The sequence below is a fragment of the Lacerta agilis genome, chromosome 7 (genome assembly GCF_009819535.1).
Source record: "Lacerta agilis isolate rLacAgi1 chromosome 7, rLacAgi1.pri, whole genome shotgun sequence".
Taxonomy (NCBI): domain Eukaryota; kingdom Metazoa; phylum Chordata; class Lepidosauria; order Squamata; family Lacertidae; genus Lacerta; species Lacerta agilis.
This window is the reverse complement of record NC_046318.1, coordinates 23,995,918-24,008,575: the sequence shown is the minus strand read 5'-3', so window position 1 is coordinate 24,008,575 and position 12,658 is coordinate 23,995,918. Positions and strand designations below refer to the sequence as shown.

General features: G+C 45.1%; 1 protein-coding gene across 1 annotated transcript in view; it reads left to right on the top strand.

The window, feature by feature from the left end:
* The first annotated feature begins 2,735 nt into the window (after positions 1 to 2,735).
* The window catches only part of F13A1 (coagulation factor XIII A chain), an 80,336-nt gene continuing 70,413 nt past the window's right edge, over positions 2,736 to 12,658 (top strand). The window contains exons 1-2 of the mRNA XM_033154513.1: positions 2,736 to 2,769; positions 3,358 to 3,540. Coding sequence (XP_033010404.1) covers positions 3,381 to 3,540 — 160 coding nt within the window. The 5' untranslated portion in view covers positions 2,736 to 2,769; positions 3,358 to 3,380. The remainder of the gene's footprint in view (positions 2,770 to 3,357; positions 3,541 to 12,658) is intronic.

Below are 12,658 nucleotides of genomic sequence, written 5' to 3'. Positions count from 1 at the left end.
CCAGACCTTGAAGAAACTGCTGGTGAAACGGGAAGTTTGAAGCTAGCCACCCGTCGGGAGAACACACCCACATGTTGGAGTGACTTTGTGTAACCTTCTCCAACATTGGGAGGATGGACCCACATGTCTGATAGACATTTGCAATACCATCTTTAACATTATACTGAACATTATATGGCACTTTGTATTTTGCACTTTGTAGATTGCACTTTGTAGATTGCACTTTGTACCAGCACTTTGATGATTTAAAGCATATATAGGCTTTGCCTCTGAGGAAATATCTATGAATGCTTTTTGTATGATGATATTGTCAGTTTAGCTTCATATTAATACAATTATTCCAGTGATATACATGGTTTTGTATTTTTACCTGTGTGTAGGAAGGCAGGCAATGAAGAGCAAGCTGTCTTTGGGATGGATAAAAATTACGCCCCCTCCCAAAAAAACCCCCATAAAAGCAGCAAAAGTGATTTATAGACTCTGGGGAAAGTCTGGCTGCCATTACTGATTTTCTCATTCCAAATAATCCATAGTTCCCCAAAAGACACTTTGGAAACTATCGCTGTATCATAGTTGGCAATACTGGCTTGCAATAGCATTTGCTGATGGGCAATATATTTAATACAGTAGCTGACATTACATGTAATGCCTTTTTTAAACAAACAAACAAATCTAGCAGCAATTGGTAGATAACATGCAGCGCTAATTAGTGTTTGACAGCTGATGCCTTTATGAGATGGATGCACTTGCTTAAACTGAATCTGACCATTAATCCAGACTTGTCGTTAACGGCTTGCCTGGTAGTCATAGGTGAGTAGAAATCACATGCAGGCGAGTGAACGAGCTAGTGGAGAAAGGAATGATCGCTTCTGTTCTCCCAGCCTGCTTGGCTTTTGGGCTAACCATAGATGAAGGAAAGTCTCTTCCTGCAGGAAGCAGGACAGAGTGATATGACCTTCCTCCACCAGTCAATCAAATTATAGGGTGGCTAATAATAAAAGACTACCATGCACATCCCTTCATGGATCACTGCCTTGTCGTGGCGAAGGGGCTTGAATTACTCAGGGAAGCTATGGACAGGTCAAGATGGACAGGTCATAGTGGAGAGTTTGGACCAAACGTGATCCACCTGGAGGAGGAACTGGCAAGCCACTCCAGTATCCCTGCCAAGAACTCCATGGACAAAGACAACAGGCATATAAAAGATATGACGCTGGAGAGGCAGTGAAGGATAGGCGTGCCTGGCGTGCTCTGGTCCATGGGGTCACGAAGAGTCGGACACGACTGAACGACTGAACAACAACGAACCATGCACAATTGGGGAGATGTTAGCCAATGTGTTCTGTCCATGGATGGAAGGAATCTGGGCTAAAGGTCACAATTTGGGGTGATTTCCCCCTCTCCCCTGCAGCCCCCTGCTTCCCCCTAAATCTGCTCTGGAAAGTGACATCAGATTTGGGAGGAGGGCACAGGGCCTGCACAGAGGGGGTAGATGAATCACAAAGAAGAAGAAGAAGAAGAAGAAGAAGAAGAAGAAGAAGAAGAAGGGGAGGAGGAGTTTGGATTTGATATCCCGCTTTTCACTACCCGAAGGAGTCTCAAAGCGGCTAACATTCTACTTTCCCTTCCTCCCCCACAACAAGCACTCTGTGAGGTGAGTGGAGCTGAGAGACTTCAGAGAAGTGTGACTAGCCCAAGGTCACCCAGCAGCTTCATGTGGAGGAGCGGAGACACGAACCCGGTTCCCCAGATTACGAGTCTACCGCTCTTAACCACTACACCACACTGGCTCTCTTGCCCCAGTTTTGCTGATGAATTCCCCTCATTGCCACATGGAAAGCCATAGTTGCAATCCATTAAAATAGCCAGCACATAAAAACATGCTTAAAAGGTGCATTAAAATAATATACAAAGCAGAATAAGGGAGATCTTCCAAAGGTGAAACACCTGGGAAAATCGAAAGGAAATAGATTCAAGGAGGTACTATCAGCTAAGGCTCCAACCCTGAATGATGGCCTCTTCAACATCTTTCGTTACCTGCCGAAATCAAAGCTTTTGAGGGATGCCAGCAAGCCTAAAGCAGCTGAATTTCAAATTCTCAGCCAAACAAAATTTCACGTTCAGAATGCAGACTTTTGGATCCGAATGGTGAAACTTCATTCATTGTGTGAAGTTTTCGGTATACATTCAATTTTCTATTTGGGTAGCTGTTGTTAAAGTACAAGAAACTATCCTTGAAGGTGCAGGGCATTCATGCAAGATTCATGAGCAGATACTTCCAGCTCTGACTTAACTGGAAAACGTTTTTGGTACTTGCATGTCCAAGATTTGGGATAGTCCCATCCCAGATACTGTGTACCATCCAACAGGGACATGCAGATTGTTTTAATAGTTCAGGAAGCCAACTAACTCCCATTGTTCTTTGTATTTTAGCACGGGCCACACTCTTTATTTCCCAGGCACACCCCTGAGGTTTGGGACTAATGTTCCCACTTGGGAGAAGTACCAAGGGATTTCCCACCAATTAATCTGAACATTCCTTTTCTGTGAAGGCAGGGCAGACTAGCAAGGGGGGGAGAGCAGAGCAAGTCTCAGCTGCAGCTGCTGGTATCTGATGGGAGCTGTCCTGTTGCAGGCGTGAAGGGGAGGGAATGGAGGGAGGGGGTGGGTGGGGGAAGGTTGAGGCCATATATAGCCATTGCTCAAGGATATCTTATGTCAGAGTTTGGTGTACTTGTGAAACGGAGGAGAAACTGCACGGAACACGAGGTATATCTCTTCTAGCTGACTGTATGCCTTCTGTTATTTAATTAATACTTGGTTTAAAAAAAATTGTTTGACTTGGGGCTTGAAAGTACTGTAGTTGAGCTGCAAAGCGTTTTGTGAGCAAGATTTTTGGTTCTTTCTAGGAACACATGCACACTTCTGTTCCATTAAGAGGGTCATTTCTAGTGAGTTGTACTATATTGGGTGTGTGTGTTTCTTTTAGTTGTTGGGAAGGATTATATGTCTAGGTAGACGAATTTCTCATTTCACCTTCCAAATGTCTCTGTCTCTCTCTCTCTCTCTCTCTCTGATATATATATATAATCTGTTGCATGGGATTTTTCAAAAAGTTTGGAATTTTGATTTCCCCCAGATGCTTCTTGAGTTTTGAAAATGTAGATATCCTTTCCAACTTTGCACCAATCGCCGGAGGAACTTGAGGGGAGTAATATTCTGACATTGGTCTGAAGCTGCTCTGTTTTTTGATATATTTTTGACGTCCACAAAAAAAACCCTCCTAACTTGGTGGCATCGCACAGTCGGTACACTGCTGACTCGCTCCTTTTATCTCCCTGCTTCCTCCCTTTCAAGAGGATATCAGCAACCGAGTTGCAATGACGGAGCCAACGGCCGCAGAGAGGCAAAAGAAGAAAGGGCTTCCCACAGGTCCGAGTGGGCGAAGAGCTCTCCCACCCAATGTCTCCAACGCGGAAGAAGATGAAGTTCCTGAAATGGAGACGATTGGCATCGTGCCAAGAGGATATAAGCCGCAAGGTATGGCAAGGAGACTCACAGTTTAGAAAGAGCAAAACGTGCTTCAGGGCAGAGGCATAGGAAGCCCAAGTGGTACCCGGTGCGGATTTTTTTTCCACACCCCCAAATCCGCCCACACCCCTTCAAGTCACAGTGAGCGTTTTGCGTTCCCCCACAATGCTTTGCGGCACAAATGAGCAAAGCATTGTGGGGGAATGCAAAATGCTCATTGTGATTTGAAGGGGTGTGGGCGGATGGTACCCCAGGTCCAGGTAGACTGAGTAAAGCAAGCACAGCTAATGCTTTTGCAATGCTGTGGTGAGTCCTACGCCCAAAGCCACTGGATTTGCTCTGGCTTGTGCTTGAGGCTCTAGGTGGAGGTGCCAAATGTCACCCCTTGAAGATGGCACCTTTGTGCCCCCTGAGAGGGCAGTGCCCTGGTGAAATGTGCCAGGCTGCTGGGTGGAGCCCTGGCTGGGCAGAGCTGTGCTTCTGTGGCTCTTCCCAGCAGGAAGGAAAAAGCAAAGTGTGTGTTGTGTAAGCCAGCTGCTGCACTGAGCAACTTATGAGTTGTGGGATGGGCATGCTGAGAGTCACTCCCCTCCCCTGGAACCTGGGGCAGCCCGCCCCACCCCCTAGTGACGCCCCTGCTTCAGGGTTCCCCTGGGACCTGCATCCGGGTTGGGCATGTTGCCGAATGTTGAGGTTCAGAGGTAATCCGTTGTTTTCCCAGAATGCACCTGAGAGAGCCTGTGGCTCGGTGGTAGAGCAACTGTTTTGCATGCAGAGAATCCCAGGTTTCATCACTGGCATCTCAAGGGCTGGGAGAGACTCTGTCCAGATGAGCCTGGAGAGCCAATGCTTATAAATGTAGACATGGCCTGGGTCAGTATATGGCATCTTCTTAAATTCCTAAAATGTGATCTTGTGGGTTTGGGGTTTATTTTGAATGAGTCATGACTTAATGCAGATGGGAAGATAAAGGATCCTACATCCCCAGGGCTTATCCTTCATCATACACCTTTAGGCACCAGGCAAAAAATGTTCCTTTTTAACCAGGCCTTTGGTAGATTTGATTGACATCCTATGCCCTTTTAAAATGTGGAGTTTTTTGGGTTATTGGGTTATTTTGATTGTGTATTTTTGTGGTTTTATTTTGATTTTTTTTTCTGTGAACCACCCTGAGACCTCCGGGTATAGGGTATATTAATAAATAATAATAATAATAATATTAATAATAATAATAATAATAATAATAATAATAATAATAATAATAATAATAGAATAAATAAGTGTCCCTTGGGGGAACAGAACTAAAGGGAAGGGGGATATTGAATTATTTTTATAGTATTTCTTATATACACAAATGACCACCAGGGTGCTAGATTGGGCCCTGTGGCTTGGCACAAGGGACAAAGCTTATAAGCAAGTGGCAAAAATTAACATTTCTTCCACTGATGTGAGATGGAGGGTACAGGTTGCCCTCCTGATTTTAATTAACGGGTGGTCATTTGCCAGCCTCTTGCAATCTTATTACCAGATGAACTTAGTGAAGGATGGCTTTGCTATACCTCTGCTGTTGGCGGCAATGCCAGTTCCTAGGAATCACAAGTGGGGAAAGCATTGTTACGCTCATGTCCTGCATGCAGGCTTCCCCGAGGCAGGGGGTTGGGCTAGATGACCCTTGGGATCTCTTCCAGCTCTACAATTCTATGATGCCGTGTGTTTGGCCACTGTGAGATCAAGCTGCTGGACTAGATGGGCATTAGGCCTGGTCTAACAGTATTCTTCTGGTGGTCTTACAATTCAGGCAGATTTGAATGGGTTCAGAGAAATATAATCAATCATCCTTCTTAAAGACACATTTGTCCTGCTAGCACATCACACGAAACCAAGCCATGGTTTAGTCTTCTTCTTCTTCTTCTTTGGCGATGACTCGTAGCCGAGTAAGATTGTCTTCTATAAACATGATTTTAACAATGAGTCCGTAAGTGACTGTGGAGGCCAATTCTGGATCCACACGTCCTTCCACAGTGGGGACATTGGTTTCCAGGCGGGAGTTGATCATGGTGTGGATTTGCCAAGCATGCCTTCCTCTTAGCAAGTTTCTCCCTTGTGTCCTGAGTTCGAGTGTCTTCAAAGCCCATAGTTACAGGTATGTAGCCGTGTTGGTCTGCCATAGTCGAAACAAAATAATTTCCCCCCCTTCCAGTAGCACCAACTAAGTTTGTTATTGGTATGAGCTTTCATGTGCACGCACACTTCTTCAAAGCCCATGACACCTTTGGTAAAGGCTGTTCTCCAATTGGAGCACTCTCAGGCGTTTCCCAATTGCTGATGTTTATACTACATTTTTTAAGATTTGCCTTGAGACAGTCTTTAAACCTCTAATGTGAAGGTTGCTTTGCGCTAGGTTTAGGGCAAGTTTGGGTTAGCATGTTGTCTGAACTTGATCCACCTTAACCACGGTCTGTAGCCAATGTTTGCTCTATGGTTACAGTGAAGGAGGAGAGACCTGAACCGCAACCCCAGGTTCGGATGATATGGACGTGCCAGGGAATTGGACCTGAGGCCACTCAGCTGGGACAGCAATGGTATCTTAGTGGACTGTAGACTATGAAAGTCTATAAGCACCCACAAGAAAATAAAAGGGTTGGGATGGGTTGGAGTTTCTGCATGGTGAAACTTGAGATCTCACCTGATGTGAAACAGTGAGCCTTGGGGAAAGGAAAAGAAGAAGAAAAGAGTCAGCCTGGATAGCTCAGTTGGCTAGAGCATGGTGCTGATAATCCCAAGGTTGCAGGTTTGATCCCCATATGGGACAACTGCATTTCTCTGTATTGCATGGGGTTGGACTAGATGATCCTCAGTGTCCCTTCTATGATTTTGCAGAAACCTGAAGTCCAGGGTTAGGTACTAAAGCCCTCTGCTCATGCCACAGTGAGAGGAGGGGATTAGGGCTCCTCAATTCTTGCTGCAGCTCCTTCATGCTCCTGCAAAGGTATTATTGAAGGTCAGGGGACTCTTCCAAGTGGCATCCAATACAGATGAAGGTCCAAACTACCTGCTTTCAAACAAGTGTCACAGCCTCTCCTTTTTAATGAAGAAAAAGTCAGCTGTGGGTCCCAGATCTGCCGAGGGTCAGGGTCCACGGCTGTTTTTTTTCTCCACAATAAAAGTCATTAATTAAAAAGCATGAGTCGTGTTTCGCGTGGCCTCGGCCCGGAGAGACTGCAGCAGGGGAAGGCAATGGGCAGAGCCTTCAAGTGTGCAAACAAACTCTTAAGTGCTCCACAAGCTTTTTGGGTTGCTGACCCAAGTTTCTTCTTCACTGCTAGTCCATTAAAAACTGCAGGGTGTTGTAATAGCCTTATGAAGTCAGAAGCCTGTCCCCATGGTGTGCTAAGCCAGAACAGCTGCACATTGTGTCCCTGCGTCTACTTGCTTCCACTTCCTTTCCTTCTGCTTCACCCGTTTCCAATTTTAGGGACCGTTCGTCTGCTATACTGCAATATATACTGCTCGTGGACTGCAAATATCTACCGGTATCTATCTATCTATCTATCTATCTATCTATCTATCTATCTATCTATCTATAATAAATAACAAATAATATGCATATCATGATGATGACCCTCTTCCTCTTTTACTTCTTCATTTCATCACCACCACATGAATAATCCGTGTTATAAAAATTAATTTTATTGATATTTTTAAAATGCATTCCAAAGCGTAAGCAGCACAAAGAGAGAGAGAAAAAGAGAGACATTTAACCCCACCCCCTGCCCTGGAACCTTGGTTCACACACACAGAAGAAAAAAGCCACCACAATTTTACATAAATGCCTATATCAGCATACGGAGAATTAAGGCAAGTGGTCCCTAAATGAAAAACAGGTGCCCAGAGAAGTGAAAATACGTTGATAATCATTAGAAAGGTGCGATCTGCGTTTGAAAACTCTTCTCAGTTTTGCTTAAGGGAATGAAGTATTGACACCCCCCCCCAAAAAAAACAACAACAACACGCCACCCTGATGAGCTCTGTGTAAGTGTACTCCATTCAAATAAAATCTGCTTTTGGGTTTCTGCATTTGCCCCTGGCATTTTGCCCGAGCTGGCAGCATCGAGGATGCTGGAGGGAATTACTCCAGGCATTGCCACCATCCTGGTAGAAATCCCCGTGGGGGTTTCCTCGCATAAATTATCAACACTCTTGTCGTGGCGGGCGGGGGGGGGGCGTTGTTGTAAATTGGCTGCTGGCATGCGTCCAAGGGAGCAAGGGGAGCAGATGGCCCTGTCGTGAAGAATCGGCGGGGGTGTGATTGCGAGGAGAATCAGCTGCCATGGAGATGGGGAATATCACGGAGGGCTGCGCCACTGGGGACGCTGAGCTGAACGCATCCCTGACTTGCTCCGTGACCTCCTGGCTTCCCACCCCTCACCCCCCCTCCCGTCAGGAGGGAGTTAACATTTCAAGGTGAGGTGGCTCATGGACTCCCAGGGTCACATACTCGGAGCTGTTATGAATTTATTAGACAGCGGTGCGGATTGGTTCCATGCCTTGCAATAACTTTTGCTGGTGTTTCTCTTTGAGGCAGGTTGAGGTGTTAACATGAGACATGGGGCTTCTGCCAGAACTGGAGTCCTCCCTCCCCTCCTCCGTAGCACACAATACATAGGAAGTTTCTTTTAACAACAACAACAACAACAACAACAACAACAACAACAACAACAACAACAAAATTATTTATACCCCACCCATCTGGCTGGGTTTTTCCAGCCACTCTGGGCGGCTCCCAACAGATTAAAATCAGAATAAAACATCAAACATTAAAAACTTCCCTAAACAGGGCTGCTTTCAGGTGTCTTCTAAAAGTCAGATAGTTGTTTATTTCCTTGGCATCTGATGGGAGGGCGTTCCACAGGGCAGGCGCCACTACCAAGTAGGCCCTCTGCCTGATTCCCTTTAACTTTGCTTCTTGCAGTGAGGGACTTTTAGAAGACATCTGAAGGCAGCCCTGTTTAGGGAAGTTTTTAATGTATGATGTTTTATCGTGTTTTTAATATTCTGTTGGGAGCCGCCCAGAGTGGCTGGGGAAAGCCAGCCGGATAAGTGGGGTATAAATAATAATTTATCATTATATCCTTCTAGGCTCACTTTGAGTCTTATCATTGCAGCCCTGATCCTGATCCCCCCCCTAGCACAGTGGCATGGTGGAGAAGAGCGCAAGCAGGGATATAGCTACACCTTCTTCCTGTCAGGTCACAAAGGGGAGTGATCTCACACAGAGTTCTCTCTGGCAACTTCACAGGAAAGCTCTGTGAGCCTCAGACCCTTCTGGCAAAACATGAATTGTTGATTTGACTGTTGGAAGACACGGGGCAATGGATTCAAACTACAAGAAAGAAGATTCCACCTAAACATTAGGAAGAACTTCCTGACAGTGAGAGCTGTTCGGCAGTGGAATTTGCTACCAAGGAGTGTGGTGGAGTCTCCTTCTTTGGGGGTCTTTAAGTGGAGGCTTGACAGCCATCTGTCAGGAATGCTTTGATGGTGTTTCCTGCTTGGTAGGGGGTTGGACTGGATGGCCCTTGTGGTCTCTTCCAACTCTATGATTCTATGACTGCATTTGATACTTGGCTCACCAAACAAATAGTCTGACCTGGCATGAGAAACTGCAGTTCCTGTGACCCCACTGAAATCATTGGGACTTCCTCCCAAGTACTTGTGCATAGGAGTGCAGCCCTAGTATAATAAACCGAGGGTTTTTTTAAGCCCAGGGAGCTTAAAATTCAATACATACCCTGATCTAGGCAGCAGAATGAAGTTCAAATCATGCTTCTAACGGCATGGAAATAGTCAGCCGGGAATAGGTGTTACGAAGCTGAAACCAGCTTGCCAACGTGGTTTTATGATGATGATACCACATGATTAATCCTCCGGGAACCTATCGGCATGGTTTTCTCTAGTCCGCCCAAGGACAAGCCTTATTAGAGCATTCCTGTAATGGGAAGCTGCATACAGGGCAGTATATTTTCTCAGGGCAGCCACAGGGCACTTTTGTTTGACATTACAATAAGGGCGCTCAGCTGTTGCATTAAAATTTGATTTGGAGGTAGTGGGGATTGCCTCCAGTATGCATTACGGGACTTCAAAGAGGCTGCATCATTCATGAGGCCTCATTTACGTCCCGTAAGGTCAGGAGTCAGATGTTCAGAAGTCGAGAATGGGAAATTCAAATGACTTGACTGGAGAGAGACTGCCGTTAATAAGGGCCGTATAATTGTCTGCACGGTGAGGATGTTTACTGGTATTCCCCTTGGCTGTTTAATGCCTCCCCTCCCCACCAATGCATTTAGATAATAGTTGTTCATGCGGAGAACGGTCCCTGCCTACCATAAATACTGACAGGAAACTTGCTTCGCCAGGAACCAAGATGGCACCAGCCACACAGAAGAGGGAGTGAGCAGTAGGCTCCAAGTTTGGCATATTTTTTAGAAAAATCCCTTAGGCAGCAGGTGTGTGTGTGTGTGTGTGTGTGTGGAATCCAGGACAACTCAAAGAGAAATGAGTCTCTTTAGTGGGCACAAACTGCTGATGGAGGGCTTGTCCACATTTTTGCTACTTTACCCGGGAGAAACCTGCAATTTACCACTGACTCAGAACAAACGTCAGTGGGGTTTTCCCTGCGGATTTAAGTTTTTTTCTGGTTCAGTGGTAAACAGTGGGTTTTCCCGGGCAATAATAATTTTATAATAATAATTTTATTATTTATACACCACCCGTTTGGGCAGCTAGGACAAAAAAACAAAACAAAAAACCACATTGGACCCATGCCAGAAAGCATGCGACAAGCAAAAAACCTGTTGGATCCATGCTTAGGAAAACAGAACCCCGTGGGGAGAGGAAATGGAACAAAGTATCTTGAGGAAGGCAGGACTGGCCGGAACTCTGAACAGAAGCGCTCTGCACTGCAACACTTTATTGCAGTTCACAGCTGAAGCGTCTAAATCCAATTCATCGCCCTGAGATCCATCCAGTTTTGGGAATCTAGACTGGCAATAGGGCTGGGCTCCTGGGTTCATAAGCAAAAGTGAGCTCAGTGACATGAAACAGTGCCTTTTACGCTTATAGCGTTGATGTTAATGTTTTTTTTTTTTTTTAATTATTTTTATTAAGGATTTTCAAAGGTAGTACAATGTCTCTCTCAAGTTTTTCCATATAACATTTTTATAAGTCAGTGTTGGTGAGACATTAGAAAAGAAAAGGGGGGGAAGGGGGGAAGAGGTGGGTGGGGCAGGAGGTAGGTGGGGTGGGGTGACTGTGTTTCTTTTTTACTTGATATGAGTAGGGTTTGGTGTCAGCATTGTTTATGTAGGTTCTCTGTTGTTTGCTTGTGCTCGTTTGGCGGTGAGAGAGGTCGGAGTTGGCTTGGGATGTGGTTGTTCGTTTGTGGTTGGCTGTGGTGATCTTCGGTTTCCTGTGCGAGTGGGGTTGGTGGGTATTTTGGGTCAGGTTAGCCATATTGATTTGTATGCTGTCGGTAGATTTTTGTCATTGTCTTGTTGGGCTGTGTATGTGATGAAGGGGGACCATACCGGGGTGAAGGTGTCTTCTTCAGTTTGTCCCCGTGTCAGTTTCAGCTTACTGGTTAGTTTTTCTAGTAGGGCTGTTTCCCATACTACTTGGTACCATTGGCCCATGTTTACTCCTGACAGGTCTTTCCAGTGTCTGGTTATGATGTTTCTGGATGCTGAGAGTAGATGGGTTATGAGTTCTTTGTGTTGTAAGTGGGCATTATTGTCTTGGAAGATGTTTAGTAAAATCAATTCTGGGGTGATTTCTAACACTTGCTTGGTTATTTTACATATTTCTCGTGTGGTTGTTGTCCAGAATGTTTGGATTTTGGGGCACTCCCACCACATGTGGAAGTATGTGCCTGTGGAGGTGCACCCTCTCCAGCAATTTGGTGAGGTTCCTGGGCGTATTAGCGCTAATTTTCTAGGCGTTAGATACCATCTGTAGGTTAGTTTTAGGGTGAGTTCTCTTCTTTTTGTTGATATGGATTTAAAGGGGGGTTTAGACCACATTCTGGTCCATTGGGTGGGGTTGATTTCGTATCCTATGTCATCCTCCCATTGTTTTTTGATTGTGTCTAGGGTGTTCGTGGGATTTTTGAGTAGTATTTTATAAATTGCGGATACCAGCCCTCTATCGCTTCCCTTTGTCATTAAGATGAGGTTTTCAAAGGTTGTCAGGGGTCTGGTTGCTGCTGATTTTATTGTTGGATTGTGTAATATGGCATGTAATTGGTGTTGTGTTAACCAGGGCATTTGGGTGTCTTCTAGTTTGTCCTGTATTTCTTGTTTTGACAGAGGTTTGTTGTTTTTGTAAAAGTCTATTAGGCGATATAGTCCTTTGGATTGCCAGGTTTTGGTTTGGAGGTTTTGTGCTGCTTTGTGGAATAGTGGGTGGTAGGTCAGAGGAATTAGTGGGGATGGGGTTGGGGATAGTTTGCCTGTTTCTGCTTTCCATGCTTTGAACATGGTTTGTGTGTATCTATTAAGTGTTGTGGGGATTTTCCTTAGTTTGTTTGGGAGGAGTGGGTATGCTGTGGTGCAGATATTCTCAATTGTGTCCCTTTCTAGGTGTATCCATTGTTTTGTCTCGTCTTCTAATATGTATGGGATTATATGGCGTATTTGGTTGGCTCTGTAGTATGCTTCTATATTGGGGATTCCCCATCCTCCTTCTGCGGTGGGGAGGTGTAGGTATTTGGTGTATATTCTTGGTTTTTTGTGTGAGAAGATGAAGGATTGTAGTTTTCTTTGCCATTTGCGGAGTTGGGTTGGGGGGATCCAGATTGGGAGGGTTTGGAATAGATAGGTTAGTTTTGGAAGGATGATCATTTTGATCGTGGCTATTTTGTCTGAGAGAGTGAACTTCATATTGTTCCATCTCTTTAAGTCTTTGTTTATTTGTTGCCATAGGGGTTTGTAGTTGTGGAGGTATAATTTGTTAAGGTTTTTGGTTATTTGTACTCCTAGGTATCTGAACTTGGTGTGGCAGAGTTTTATCTTGGTGGTGTTAGTGAGTTCCCTTTGGATGTAAGGTGGGGTGTTAAAGCACATGGCTTCCG